Source organism: Plasmodium cynomolgi, chromosome 8 (genome assembly GCF_000321355.1).
Source record: "Plasmodium cynomolgi strain B DNA, chromosome 8, whole genome shotgun sequence".
In the NCBI taxonomy this organism is placed as follows: Eukaryota; Apicomplexa; class Aconoidasida; order Haemosporida; family Plasmodiidae; genus Plasmodium; species Plasmodium cynomolgi.
Window position 1 is genome coordinate 361,564 of NC_020401.1, and position 14,152 is coordinate 375,715.

General features: G+C 41.4%; 1 protein-coding gene across 1 annotated transcript; it reads left to right on the forward strand.

Annotated features, from left to right (window-relative positions):
- Positions 1-4,579: 4,579 nt before the first annotated feature.
- On the forward strand, positions 4,580-11,350 carry PCYB_081730 (histone deacetylase; the record flags this gene model as incomplete). The annotated part of the gene is made up of 2 exons (XM_004221911.1): positions 4,580-4,945; positions 5,240-11,350. The coding sequence occupies 2 exons, from the start codon at positions 4,580-4,582 to the stop codon at positions 11,348-11,350; spliced, it is 6,477 nt and encodes a 2,158-aa protein (XP_004221959.1).
- Positions 11,351-14,152: the final 2,802 nt, after the last annotated feature.

Sequence of the window (14,152 nt, forward strand, 5' to 3'; positions counted from 1 at the left end):
GCCGCGGGGGTTCCTCTCGGCGGGGTGCCTTACAGATTTAACGTTGCAGATTTGTCGGCGCCTTCGAGGGGCCATTGTGCAAGCACCTGTGCACCGTTACGCGGGGGAGGAACGAATCATTTTTATATATATTACACCCCAAAGGGAGAGATGCTCATGTAGGTATATACTCATGTAGGAACCTACTCATGTAGGAATTTACTCATGTAGGTATATACTCATGTAGGAACCTACTCATGTAGGAATTTACTCATGTAGGTATATACTCATGTAGGAATATACTCATGTAGGAATCTACTCATGTAGGCACTTGCCCATGTGGGAAGACGTCGGCACGGGGGACGAAACGCCTCCCTATGCAGCCTCCACTAAAACGACCAGCGCGAAGATCACACTTCTCAAACACGCGCGCCTAGGTGTATATATACCTATGTAAATATTCGAACGTTTGGAATTACGTTTTCATTTCCCCCCAGCCCTTCTTATGTTTTTTACCTCTTAAACCTTTCGCCTTTTTTTTTTTTTTTTTTATATAAAAGTGTAAAATTTTTAAGAACTTGCCAGTCTCTTGCAAATTTTTTTAAATTCATCTGTACCATAGCATTCAAGGAAAAAAGGAAGGCATATGTTTTGAGCCATTGTGGTTAGGTCGTGTGGGAGGCGAGAATTTAGCAGTGCGGGTGTAGGAAGTGCTACAGGAAGTGTCTACCGCTCAAGCGGGAAGATATCACCATATCGAGTAGGAATCACAAAAATGTAGAATTAAAAAAAAAAAAAAAACATATCGATCTGTTCATTCCCATTTAGTGAGGAAACGATTTCATTATAAGTACCTTTTTTTTCATTTTTGCAAAGTTCGCGGGGTGGACTTTGCTGACATGGAGAGCTAATCGTTCCATTCACCGCCTGGTTCGTCTTGATCACTTCACAGATAACGGATGAATCGACGCAGGATCCAATTATAACGAAAAAAATGGCGTCATTTCTGCGTTGGTAAGTTTGCTCATTTGTGTTGGGAAAAGGTGGGGGGCATGTATACACACTGATTGTACTTTTCCAATGGGTACATGCACACAGGTGAGGAGTTGCTTGTAGCCATTTCCTTTGTTGTTAACAAATATTTATTTACTCTCATCAGCACAAAGTTCATTATTCCTTCGAGAGGAGGCCCCTAACTGGTAGGTCTCACCCCTATTGGGGAATTACCAAAGTGTGTAGCTCAGTGTACCTTCGGGCTTGTCCAACTCGCTTTGGCCCAATAGCATTGCTGTTCACATACGATCATGGTTTTGCCGGTTTAGCTTTCTTTTCGTTTTGTTTTTTTCCTCATTTCTATTTTGAAGTACTTTTATGGTTGTCTAGGGGCGCCTCCTACCTCGTGAAACCACCTTTGTTCAGCTTTTCTGTTGGGATAGTTCAGTCGCCGCCAAAATTTGTGCATACGCTTAACATGGTTTGGGAGTACGGCAGCAGCTGAACATCCCCCTACGATGGTGATCATTTGGGACTTTTTTTTTTTTTTTTACCTCTGCGCAGTGTATACGCTGTTATCACTTTTAAGTGTAGAAGTTTCCTTTTGTTGTTCACGTGCAACTTTTTTTTTTTGGTGCACTCCTAAAATATTTTCTTTTCCTTTTCTCATTTTTTGGCAATTGGCAAAATGAGGCAGGAGGAAACGGGCACAGTATGGTGCAACTGCGAATATCTGTCCTTGACGAGCGCGTAGTGAAGTCTCGTAATGATTTGCAGCAAATGTACATGCATATATATGTGTGCTAACTGTGTAGAAATGAACACACATACATATCTGTATGTGCAAGAGCGTTGTTGAAGAGTTTAGTCTACTAACCCGTTTGTTAAACAATTCTTTGTTCGTAACACAGCGGAGCGAATACGCAAGTCACAACTCCCGCTTAATTCTCCTTTTTTCCCTTTCAACAGGAACAATTTTTAGCGACAAATGGTGAAACAGTTGTCACTAGCATTGTGTTTATCCCTAAATTTTTTGCTGCATGTGCGACTATGCGCCTGGAGGGGAACAACCCATGCATGTACAGATGTGCATGTGCGCATGCATATTCATTTACGTCTGTGTTTATGTAGATGCACAGTTTTTTTTTTTTTTGAGAGCATCTCCCATTGAAACATCTGATACGACCATTCTCTGTTCTGTTCCATTCTCCGTTTAAAAAAAAATAAAAAAATAAATGTAAACAAATGGATAAGTTAGTAAATTTCCGGATCGCATCTCATCTCATCGCTTCGCTTTTTTTTTTTTGGGGGGGGGGAAAAAATATGGAACAGCGTTTTACAGACGTGAGAGACAGTTGGTGTTTATCTTTTCTATTAATTTTGTGAAGTTGTAAATTTGCGCAGCTGCATCTTTGTCGATGCATTTTGCAGTTGCATTTTGCAGTTGCACTTTGCAGTTGCATTTTGCAGTTACAATTTTGCAGCGGAATTTTGCAGTTGCAAACCTGTGGAACCGCATTTTTACAAAGCCGCACTTGTGCGAAGCTGCAATTTTGAAATATTGCCATGTCGAATTGTGAGGCCAGCTGAAAATTTGGCGAACTGTCAGGATAGGAAGCTGTGAAGCTGCGAAGCTGCGAAGCTGCGAAGCCGCCAACCTGCCAGTCGAAGATTTGAACACATGGACGCCGACAGCTGAAAAACATGAAGCTAAAAAATTTCGACGAACGTTTACCCTTTTGTAGTATTTGACAAGAATGGAGAAAAGAATAATATGGCAACAAAAAGGAATATGAAAAAAAATATTCCTATGCATATGCGTTCCTTCTTGCGATTTTATTTTTTCACATTTTTTTAGATTTGTTTTATTATTGCGCGGATGGCGAGTTAGAAGCTATTTTTCACTTTTCTGCAATTGTGCATCGCTCATTTTGTAGTACCCTGCCAGCCAGTAGTACTCTTTCTCGCGAGTACAGATTTTTCACTTTGTAATTTTACACTTTATTCAATGTTTCGCCTTTAGCGTTTTATCTTTTTTGTTTTGCTTTTACGTTTTATCTTTTTTGTTTTGCTTCTTCGTTTTTGCCTTTTTGCCTTTGTTTTTTCGCCTTTGTTTTTTCTTTTTTGCGCGACCCTTCCGCGTATCATTTTTTTAGTGTTTAACAATTTCGCGCTATTTTTTTTCCATCTGCACTCCTTGGTTGCTTCGCCAATTGCCTACACCTATGCGTGTATGACGTGTACGTACACGGGTGGCATATTCCCCTCGCGGCACTGCATTGCGGGTATCGCCTAGCACATGCGAGTGCGCATGTGTACATACAGGATGTATACGTACACATATGCGTATATTCATGCGTACGTACACATATGAATTGTACGCATATGCGCTGTACACATATGCAAGTTCGCGTTTATGTGCACGTAGCAAAGGTGCTCAGGAAGGTGTGTGTTTGAGTGTAGGCGGTTCATTTCCTCGCAAACACACTTTCGCTGATCGTCCCCCATTGCTGTGATGAACAATCCGCTCGCGTAAGTATGCGCAAGTACACAAACGAATCAGTGGAGCATACACGTGAACACACGCGCGAGTTAACACACGCGAAGAAAATTAATTTATGCGTATGTATTTGTATGCGTATCAAATTTGGACCCTGAAAAATCACCCCTTTCTCCCTTCAATTTTTAATATAATTTCCAAAAATTATTTCATCATTTTTTTGTCTAAAATATTGCATTTCCTAAATAATTTTTTTAACATAGCGAATATTAGTTAGGGAAAGCAAATACGCAAAAAAAAAAAAAAAAAAACGAAAGCAAAAAAGAAAAAAGGAAAAAAAAGTATCCAAAAGTGCAAAAAAAAGCAAAGTACTAGAAAAGAAAAGGAAAAGCGAGTAAACGTACGGGGGAAAATATCACCAAAAATATTACCCAAAATATTACCAAAAGTAATTGTAAAACTTTTAGTGTAAATAACACCAAAGTGATAACGAAGCTATTCTGAAGCGTCATCGAAGCGATAGCCTAACCATAGTCAACCGCTGACCTGCTAACCCGCTAACCTGCTAACTCGCTAACTCGCTAATTCGCTAACCTGCTAACTCGCTAACCCCACTTAGCGACAACATATTAGCGATAAGTGACGAAATAAAAGTGAAGGCCACGAACGAACGAACTAGTGACGGAGGCAGGGAGGTACCTCCCCTGAGGAACGTCACAGCAAAATATAACCGAGTGCCGCGTCAGGGTGTGAGCGGGGGGGAACAGGAAGGGCTCAAAAAAAAACACATGTACGCGCTCGCCAGTTAAATTGCATGGAATTCGGCAATTAACCCCTGTGTACACCGCCTTCCCATCCATACACACAGCCAAACGTGTGTGCAAAGTATGATATCAAAAGAGTACCCAATAGATGAGAGTCTACACACACATGTAATATGTTTGCACGGATGTACGTGAAAAGACTCCTCTCCAGTCACCACTACCCCTCACGTATCTCTGCACGTATAGGGGCCTACATACACACGTATGTATAAATTTATATATGAACACACGAAGGTAACCGACCCCTTGATAGAAACGACACATACAAACCCGGTTGCAAAATATGAAAAACGGAATCATAAATACTCAAAATAAAAATGACAATAAGCAGACACCATTAAAGCAGGACACAATAGCACATTTAAAACTTCCAGACAAGGGGGCCCATTTCAATAATTTCATCATAGAAAAATTCGACAATATAAATGACATTAGTTTATATTTGAGAGAGTCCAATAACTTAGATGACAGTGCACAGCAGGTGGTGGGGGATGATGCGTTTATGGTCGATCTTATCGGAGCCGTCGATGGAGGGGCGCTTAGAAATGGTGATTTGAGAAGTTCTCATGAGAGAGGTAGCAGTGCCAGGAGCAGCAGAAATGGGGGCACTCCCCCCTTGAGGAGGACAAGAAATAAGAGCAACAGTCAGGTGAGTGGCAGCCTTGCTAGCGGCAGCCTTGTTAGCGGTAGCCGTGTTAGCGGCAGTCTTGTTAGCGGCAGCCTTGTTAGCGACAACCACGTTACTAGTAACCACGTTAGCAGTAATCACATTAGCAGTAACCGAATTAGCAGTAATCGAATTAGCAGTAATCGCATGAGGAGTTACCGCTCCAGCAATAATCGCTCCCGTAGTGACCGCTCCACGAGTAACCAATCTATGAGTAACCTCTACCCAAGTGGCCGCTTCGCTGGTGACCATCACCCCAGTGAGCTCCCCCTCGAGAACCTCACAAACAGTAACCAAAATGGCAGCCTCAGCAGCAGCTATAAGAGGAGGAAGTCCGGAGGAGAGAGTGAAAGCCCGCGCAGGCAAAACCGCGAGGCGAAGAAAATTTTGAACAACAAATATCATGAAGGGGGGAGAAAGGGAGAGAGGAAAAGAAGAAGCAAAAGTGATATCAACCAAGGAGATAGGAAGAAAAAAAAGTCGAATGAAAAAAGGGAATTTATAAACGCCAAGCAAGGGTTAGGTATAAGGAATAATATGATCAATAAGAATGAATCAAAAGGGAGGAATAAATTGCAGAAGGGTTATTCAGTTAGGAAGAAAAGGCAACTTAGAAGGGGGAAATTATTATCCACGAGCAGTAGCAACGATGGGGAATTCGGCGCAAACAAGTACATCCTTGACAAAATATTTCTATCCCTGAAAAAGAAGGGCAATTCGATGGAACAACTAAACAACAGTTTTTATATTGAATATGACGAAAGTGCTGATTTAGGCGTTGGGGGGGAGGAGGACACTGATTCAGAGGTAGCCGAGGGGGATGCACCGGATGGTTTTTCTGTTGGCGTATCTGCTGGCTTCTCTGCTAACGTTAAGTTCTCTGCTTCAGGTGGTGCTGCTCGAGGTGCTGTTCTAGGCGCCCCCGATGGAGGCTCCAGTTCCTACGCAGACAACGCGCTGGAAGAATATTACCCTCCCGAGCCGCCCAAAAATCTGCTTCTCAGAAAAAACAAGTACCACACACATTGCAATACAAACAAGGCGCACAAAACGAGGAACGGAAATCATTTGTACAAATATGCAGATAGTAATTATAAGGATCACCAACCGGATGATCTAAAAAATGGAAAAATCTTATCTTCTCCAAAGAGTGGAAATAACAATGTAGAATATGACTGCATAGGTTTTGTGTGTGATGAAGAATACATGTGTCAAAATCTGCACTTTGATGAAAATCACGTTGAAAGTCCTGACAGAATAAAATGCATTATAAAAGCCTTGAAAGAAAAGAACGTAATAAATAAAATGGTTCAAATAAAATGCAGGGAAGCTTTATATGATGAAATTAAAGAATGTCACACGAGTAGTCATATCAATAATATTTTTTACTCCCTAAAGAGGAAATTAAAATACAAGAAGAAGGACGTTATATATCCCTTTGACAAACACGACACATACTATACGTCCTACACAGGGACAGTTTCGAAGAGGGCCGTTGGGGGACTGCTAAATCTTTGTGATGCCATTTTGTCAAATAAGAATGAAAAATTTAAGTACATCGATTTTAAGAAATCCTTTCGCTACAATTATAATTTTTTTAAGAACATTTCACCCAACGGTGTTAGAAGCTTTATGGGGAACAGAATTAACCACAACACTCATTTGAAGCGTTCCAAGTCGGAGAGCAACCTGTACGTGATGAGTCGGTTCGAGGCGCGCGACATCGGCAGTAGCGACAATAGCGGAGGTGGCGGAGGTAGCGGGGGTGGCGGCCTCGGCGGCCTCAGCGGTAACACCAAAAATAAGCAACCCTCCAATGCCATTGCTAAAAGGGGTACCCATAAAGCTGTTAGTACGTCCAATTACTGCTACAGCGGCAACCAGGCCACCAGTGAGGCCCCCCCTAGGGAGAAGCCCCCAAATGAGGAACACACCAGGGAGAAGCCCCCAAATGAGGAACACACCAGGGAGGACCACCCAAATGAGGAACACACAAGGGAGGACCACCCAAATGAGGACCACCCAAATGAGGACCACCCAAATGAGGTCCCTTCCCCCCTCGCAGAACCTAAGAAAGAAGAGAGTACCCCTTGCTTTGGTGAGGCTAGCTCCCCCCAGGAAGGTGCCAACTTGACTGATAAAGTCATCCCACCGGAGAAACCAGAGGCAGGTACCCAATTAACGAACGTGATTGAAGAAGGTCCCCCCACGAATAACCCCTCTAATAGGAAAGAAGTGCCCATTTTTAACAAACCGTTTAGGAGCTACTCAACTTCCATGTGCAGCGTTAGGGAGTGTACTACCAATAGCAACTCCTTCACTGACATCAACTGCGGATTTGCTGCCATAAGACCACCCGGTCACCACTGTAGTAGAAATAGCCCCGCCGGTTTCTGCATATTCAATAATATCAGTGTAGCGTGCAAATATATTTTTAAAAAATATGGAATAAGGAAAATATTAATTTTCGACTGGGATGTACACCATGACAACGGGACGCAAGAAATATTCTACAGCGACAAGGACGTCTTGTGCTTTTCGATTCACAGGTTTGATAAAAAGAAGGATGATGGGAAGAAGAAAAGGAAGAAGAAGAAAAAAAAAAAGAAGAAAGGTGAGGGAGTTGTCAACAAAGGCTCCAACTCCGCTGCTGGAGGGGGAACGGCCAACGGAGAAAAGGGGAAGAAGAAAGACGGTTGTGATGATAACGGGAAGGGTAGCAAAGGCAGGAAGGGAGAAATCAACAAAAGTTCGAGTAAAACGTTTAAGGCGGACATTAAAGGATCCTCCATATTGGATCCCGCCTTGGGCAACACAGAGGATGCCTTATCAACCACACTCGACGCCAGAAAGACCGCTACCATTTCCAGTGACTCTTCCAACGGAACTCCAAGTAATGCCACACACAGTGATGACACGAAAAAGAAGAAGAAAAAAAAAGGAACCAAAGATAGAAAGAATCTCAAGTCGTATGAAGAAAATTTATTTTATCCACGCACAGGAGCGAAAAGCGAATTGGGAAGTAAAAGTGGTTATAAGTTTAACATCAATGTACCCCTCGAAAAAGGGTACAACAATTGCGATGTATACTACGTATTTAAATATCTACTCCTTCCCGTATTGGAAAATTTTCAACCTGAATTTATTTTCATATCATGTGGATTTGATGCTTCTATTAACGACCCCCTGGGGGAGTGTAACCTCACACATAATTTTTACCAGTGGATGACATTGCAGTTAAAAAATTTCGCAAACATTTTCTGCAAAGGGAGAATTATCCTAGTGTTAGAAGGTGGATACAATTTGAATTACCTTCCCAAGTGCACCCTAGCGTGTATCAAAGCGTTAATAAAAAAGAACAAAAATAGAAAGAAGGAGTACCCTCTCATGCACAACTGGCAATGGAATGGGAAGCCATCCACTGATGCGGAAATGATCAAAAAGGGGGTCGGGTTATCCAGGGTTACCCCCCCTAATGGAGTTCTCGCAATCAAAGAAGCACTCCCGACGGGTGTTAACATTAGTGAACCAAAGGGGTCACCAAACGGGTCACCAAACAGGTCACCAAACAGAGACGAGCTAACCCCCTCGAACGATTCCGCATTTAACAAGATGCAAAATTGGAGGCAAGTAAAGCATGGAAGTCTCATCAACAATAGCCACAAAGATAACGACCACGTTAATTTTTACAAGTTCAAATGCTACTCAGATTATTACAAGACGTCAAACAAGAATTTCAAACACGTGGCAGGGAAGACATACACTAATAACATGACGTCCAAGAAGAAGGAGCTCCTCACAACGGGAAAGTTGCACTACTCCACGTACAAAGTAATAAAATACTTTCTGTGTATCCTCAAAGGGGATCCATTCCACCTTAATATTAAACTGCCACCGTACAATTCTTTTTTAAAAAAAAATAGAGTAGAAAATAAAAAATTAAGTCTTGACAGGAAAATTAGTATATTCAAAAAGGTGGACAGTCGAGCAGATCATCTTCGCCGTGATGGAGGTAATTACTCTCATTATGGAGAAGGTCATTATCAGTATGATCTTCATAGGGGGGTTGATGGCAGCCCTGACGACGCTCCATATGATGAAGAGGACGGTGGAATCATGAATTTCTACATGAAGAAAAAAATAGAGCAAATGAACAGACACAACCAAACTTACAAGAAGCACTACTCTCTCTCGTCCACTACCATTTCGAACTTGTCCCACAGCGATCTGTACATTTCGAACGACGAACTTGATTACAACAGCTCCAGCTCCGACAGTAGTAGGAGTAGCAAAAGAAAAGTTATCCTACTGAATAAGCTAAAATTGAAAATAAGTAAACATGGCAATATGAGTAGTGCACCCACCACGTCTAGACCCTTTCCTAAGATGGAAAAAAGGAAGAAGCGGCAGAGGAAGAAGGAGAAGCAGAAACAAAAGCAGAGGCAAAAGCAGAGGCAAACGTTTTCCACTCTTAGTGACAACAACCAAGAGTTTAAGGGAATGGAAATATGGGACCTCACCAAAGTCCCCGAGCAGGATGACATAACACACGTCAGTAATCACAGTAGCAGTGAAGGGGCTGTCCGGGCGGGTGTGACCGCTGCGAACGGAGGGATGTTAGCTCCCAATTTGAGTCTTGCCCAGTGTCCTCCCCACCAGAGTGACCATCACGATGTCCACCTTGGCTTCGATCTAACGAACTTGAAGTATTGCCAAGACCAGCTGCAGAACTCCTTCACCATGTATACCCAAAGAAAAAAAGGATTCATATTCTTCTACGGCAGTGGACACAGAAACCAATGGGTGCTACCTGCACATAAAAAAATTACGCGCATAATTAAGCTCTGTTCCGACTTAGAAGCCTATTTCTATGCGTGGCTCTATCTATGCTGCGGGAAAGAAATGTGCATTTCGGGTACGATGGTGGATTATGCTTCCTTCCTTGAAGATAAAGTGACCGTGGAGGGCTTCTCTTTGAGCGTTGACTTATCCGAAGAGCAGAAAAGGCAAGCCAAGGAGTTATTGAAGTTTACCGTCCCCTGTTACCATTCCTTTTTAAAGAAAACGCAGTTGCGCCAGCTGGGTTACCAGGAAGAGGCTCCTCAAAGCGTTGAAGTAATGAACATGGTGAAGGAATGTCACGAAAGCAGCGGCGCGAAGGAAGCAACAGAAGATAACCACAATTGGAAGGAACAGAACATAGAGGGTGGATTACACGAGAAGGACAAAGACAAAAGCAACCTTGATGATAACTCAAAGGAGAATTCGAAAAATAGCGTCATGACGCTAAATTTTGATGAAAATTGTACAAGCCAAAATGTCAATCTTAAAAGCGAAAGTAACTGTTTGTTTGAGCACAATGACAACGAAAAAAATGTGATGGAGCAGAAACGAAGTGACAATGTGAGCAACAACCCAAGCAGCACAAAACAGAGTGAACCACTTTTAAAAGGTGAAGAAAATAAAACTGCCATTTGTTTAGCCAATGTGTTAAGTACAATGAGACATCCGTGTGTGATGGACGTAAAAATGGGGGTCAGGTTATATGGTGATGATTGCGATGAGGATTCTATACAGAAAAAAATTCAAAAGGCCAAGAGCAGATCCTGCTTGTCCCACGGATTCCATTTAACAAGCGTAATAGGTTGGGACAAAAAAAAAGAAGAACCCTTTTTCATATCAAAGGAGGATGCTCATTCGATAAAAAACGATGACAATTTTGTGGATGCGTTCATGTCGTACTTCTTAGCATGCGACAATGTACACCTTTCCAAAATGCTTTTAAAGAAGCTGCTTCTCGTCCTAGAACACATGAAGGCTTTCTTTGAATCCCAGCATCTATTTGCCTTCTACGGCACTAGCTTGTTATTTGTTTTTGATTCGGATCCCTCCAAGAATAAGAACGATGGTGACGGGAGTGCCGAGGCGACAGAAAACCAAACTGGCGAGGTGACAGGAAACCAAACTGGCGAGGCGACAGGAAACCAAACTGGCGAGGTGACAGGAAACCAAACTGGCGAGGTGACAGGAAACCAAACTGGCGAGGTGACAGAACTAGCTGAAGTGAGCAGCGCCAACCTCGTAGTTGATCCAGAAGAAGAAAGAAGCAACAAAATGGAGAAGGAAGACCACGAAGATATTTTCAACTTTCGGGAAAAAATGCAGAGCATTTTTGAAGACTCTCTAACATCGGAAGAAAGGGACATATACATGCAGTCAAAATTAAACTGCAAAATTTTAAAAAGCGCCAATGTATACATAATCGATTTTGCCCATGCTAGTTTGAATAGAAATCAAAAAGATGAGGGGTTCCTTCTCGGAATAACATCTCTTCATCGTATCATGAAAAAAACGATTGAAAAGATCGAGACCCTTTATCATCCCTAGTGCTCATTTTGGGGGCAGACAAGAATTATTCACTATGTAACGCGAATGCTACATCATCTTCTTTAAACCAATCCGATTAGTTAATTTGCATGAGGTGTACTTTTTTTTATCCGTTCAGGTACATGCATATGAAAAAATTTCCTAAATTTGTGTTTTTTTTTTTTCTTTAGAGTGTATAAAAATGGGCTAAATGTGCACCCATAGGGCGTTGTTCCCTAGGTAACCCATTCAGCGTGCCCATCCGGTGCACCTACTCCGCATGTTGACCATTTTGTCACTTTCAATGCTCTTTTTGAGGTACCTCATTTTTAATTTACCCCTTATCCGTCCAAGTTATCCCTGCGTCTGTGACCTTTTTTTTTTTTAATATGTTCGAAAGACCAGCAACATTTAACCATAAACGGAATTTTAATTTTGATACGATATTGCGCTGGAATTTTCTTTCATTTGCGCGGGAAGTTTTTCCGTCGTTGCCCTGAAAAATGGTGCGAACTTTTGCAGCAATCTTGGTATAACATTAAACATATGCTTATGCGTGTGGGTATATTTATTACCGCAGTTTATTCCCCGATGCGATAGAGCTGCTAAATGGAAGCACCACAAGGACATGCGACCTTCACTCAGCGAGACGCAAATTTCTTTTCCCACCACTTGGTTGCCTTTTTAATGCAAATTCAGATTAATTCGCCATGTATGAAACTGCTAAAGTGGCTTAGAAGCGGTAAACAACGGGGAAAGGTGTTCCCGAAGTGAATACGCCTTACCAATCATTCATCCATCCTGGCAATCGCAAATTCGTTAAGGAACAAAGAAACGACCTCGCAGGTTTGGAAATCACGGAAATTGATAACGTACGTTTTGCTACGTATGGCTAGTCAACTCTGTTTAATTTTTTTCCCCCCTTTTTTTGCAGAGCGTACAATTTCTTGGTTAACGTGAAAAAAAAAAAAATTTATATATATATGTATATATAAAAGGAATTTAAGCCAATTGGCGAACAAAAATGTACATATTTTTATGCAAAATTGCAAAAACAATTGCAGCCGCATTTGCGTTCGCTTTGGTTGCTATTTATTATGAAGGAAGCATTTTTGTATGGCGTTTTTTTTTTTTTTCTCCCTGTATGCACGTAAAAAGTATGCCTACAATAATGCTGATCGCTCTCGTATCCATTTAAAGCCAGCATCTTGTGGATTCGTGCGCATATATAAAACGTAGGCACCTGAAGATTGCCTTCGCGTAAAAGCATGCAGGGATTTTACATCTCCATGGCAAAATGCCCCCCATGAATGAATGGAATGCTTGAGAGAGGAGAGGCAGGCATGAGGGTTGCGTCCGTTAATATTTACAAACGTCCATATTATATAAGCATGTATACATGGTATGGTCCCTTCGTAAGCGCGCAGCTACCACCGCGCAACCCTTCGCGGAAATAAAAACGCGAGTTACGAACCAAGAAAAGCCAAATTTACGCGCACGGTTTGCTTCTTCCTTTTTATATGCACGTAACCCCTGCGAGATTTTATTTGGTTAATCTTGTGTTTTTTTTGAACGCATTTTACAAGCGATTTTACTTTCGCTCTGGCGGCTTTTATTTTACGCTTTGGCTTTTATTTTACTTTTTTTTTTTTTTTTAACGTAAAAATTTCTTATTTCAGTTGATTTCCTTTTTTATTTTAAGTATACCACTTTTTAACCCTTTTTAATTTAACCTTTTTTTTTTGTTCCCAATTTATGAGGCGTATATATGTACTACGTTCATGTAATGCTATACGCGTATAAATACTATCCGAGTACATGCTACGTAAATATATGCTGCGTGGATGTACGGCGCGCAAGCATATGTCACGTTCATGATTTGCCCGTAACTTGGCACTTACGCTGTAATTGTATCGACCAGTTGTACGCGCGAGTTGTACTTCCAGGCCATACTTCCAAGCGACCTCCCCGCGAGCACAGCCCCCCAACACTATATAGTACACTTTCCCATCGCGTATTTAATTTAAATACCAGGGGAGACTTGCGGTTCACCATGTGGCATATAATTCCTGTGGGTGTTACAGTGCATGATTGTATGAATGGAAAATTTTCGTGCCTCCCACCTTGGTACATTTTTAACAGTAATGTACACTATGTTGTATACACGCGCGTGGAATAATGGCAAAGAGGGGAGAATTATTTCTTAAGAGTTTAAAAATGAGCGCAATTTTTTATACATTTTTGTGTGTATTTAAAGAATCAATTTGAAATTTTTAATTTCAAATCATATCAATTCGTATCAATTCGCTTCGTTTCGTTTTATTTCCCTTTTTTTTTCGCTATTAAATGGGGTTCGCAAGTTTCATCCGATTTTACAATTGACGTGTTTGGAAAGTGAACGTATGTGCGCTGCGCCATGTGTGGATGCGCATTCATACGTATACTTCTACCATGCACATATGTGAACATATGTATTATATGCACATTGAATATATGCACGTCCGTACGTGGGGCACGTGTGTATGCGCACGTTTGTGACTATGTAAGATTGTTAAACGTTTGTATTCAGCTCATTTAGAGGATATATACGTTTATGCAGTATACACCCTTTATGCATTACGCATATGCAAACAGAATTGTACACATAGAAACGCGCACATTTGTAAGAAAACTATTGAGTGAAAAAATACATTCCCCATGTTCTCCCCCCCCCCTTTTTTTTTTTTTCACTTATTATTCTGTTCAATTGTGTAAATTTTGGAAATACGCGAATTTGCTGAATTGATGAAAAAAAAAAAATTTTTTTATATATATACTGATTAT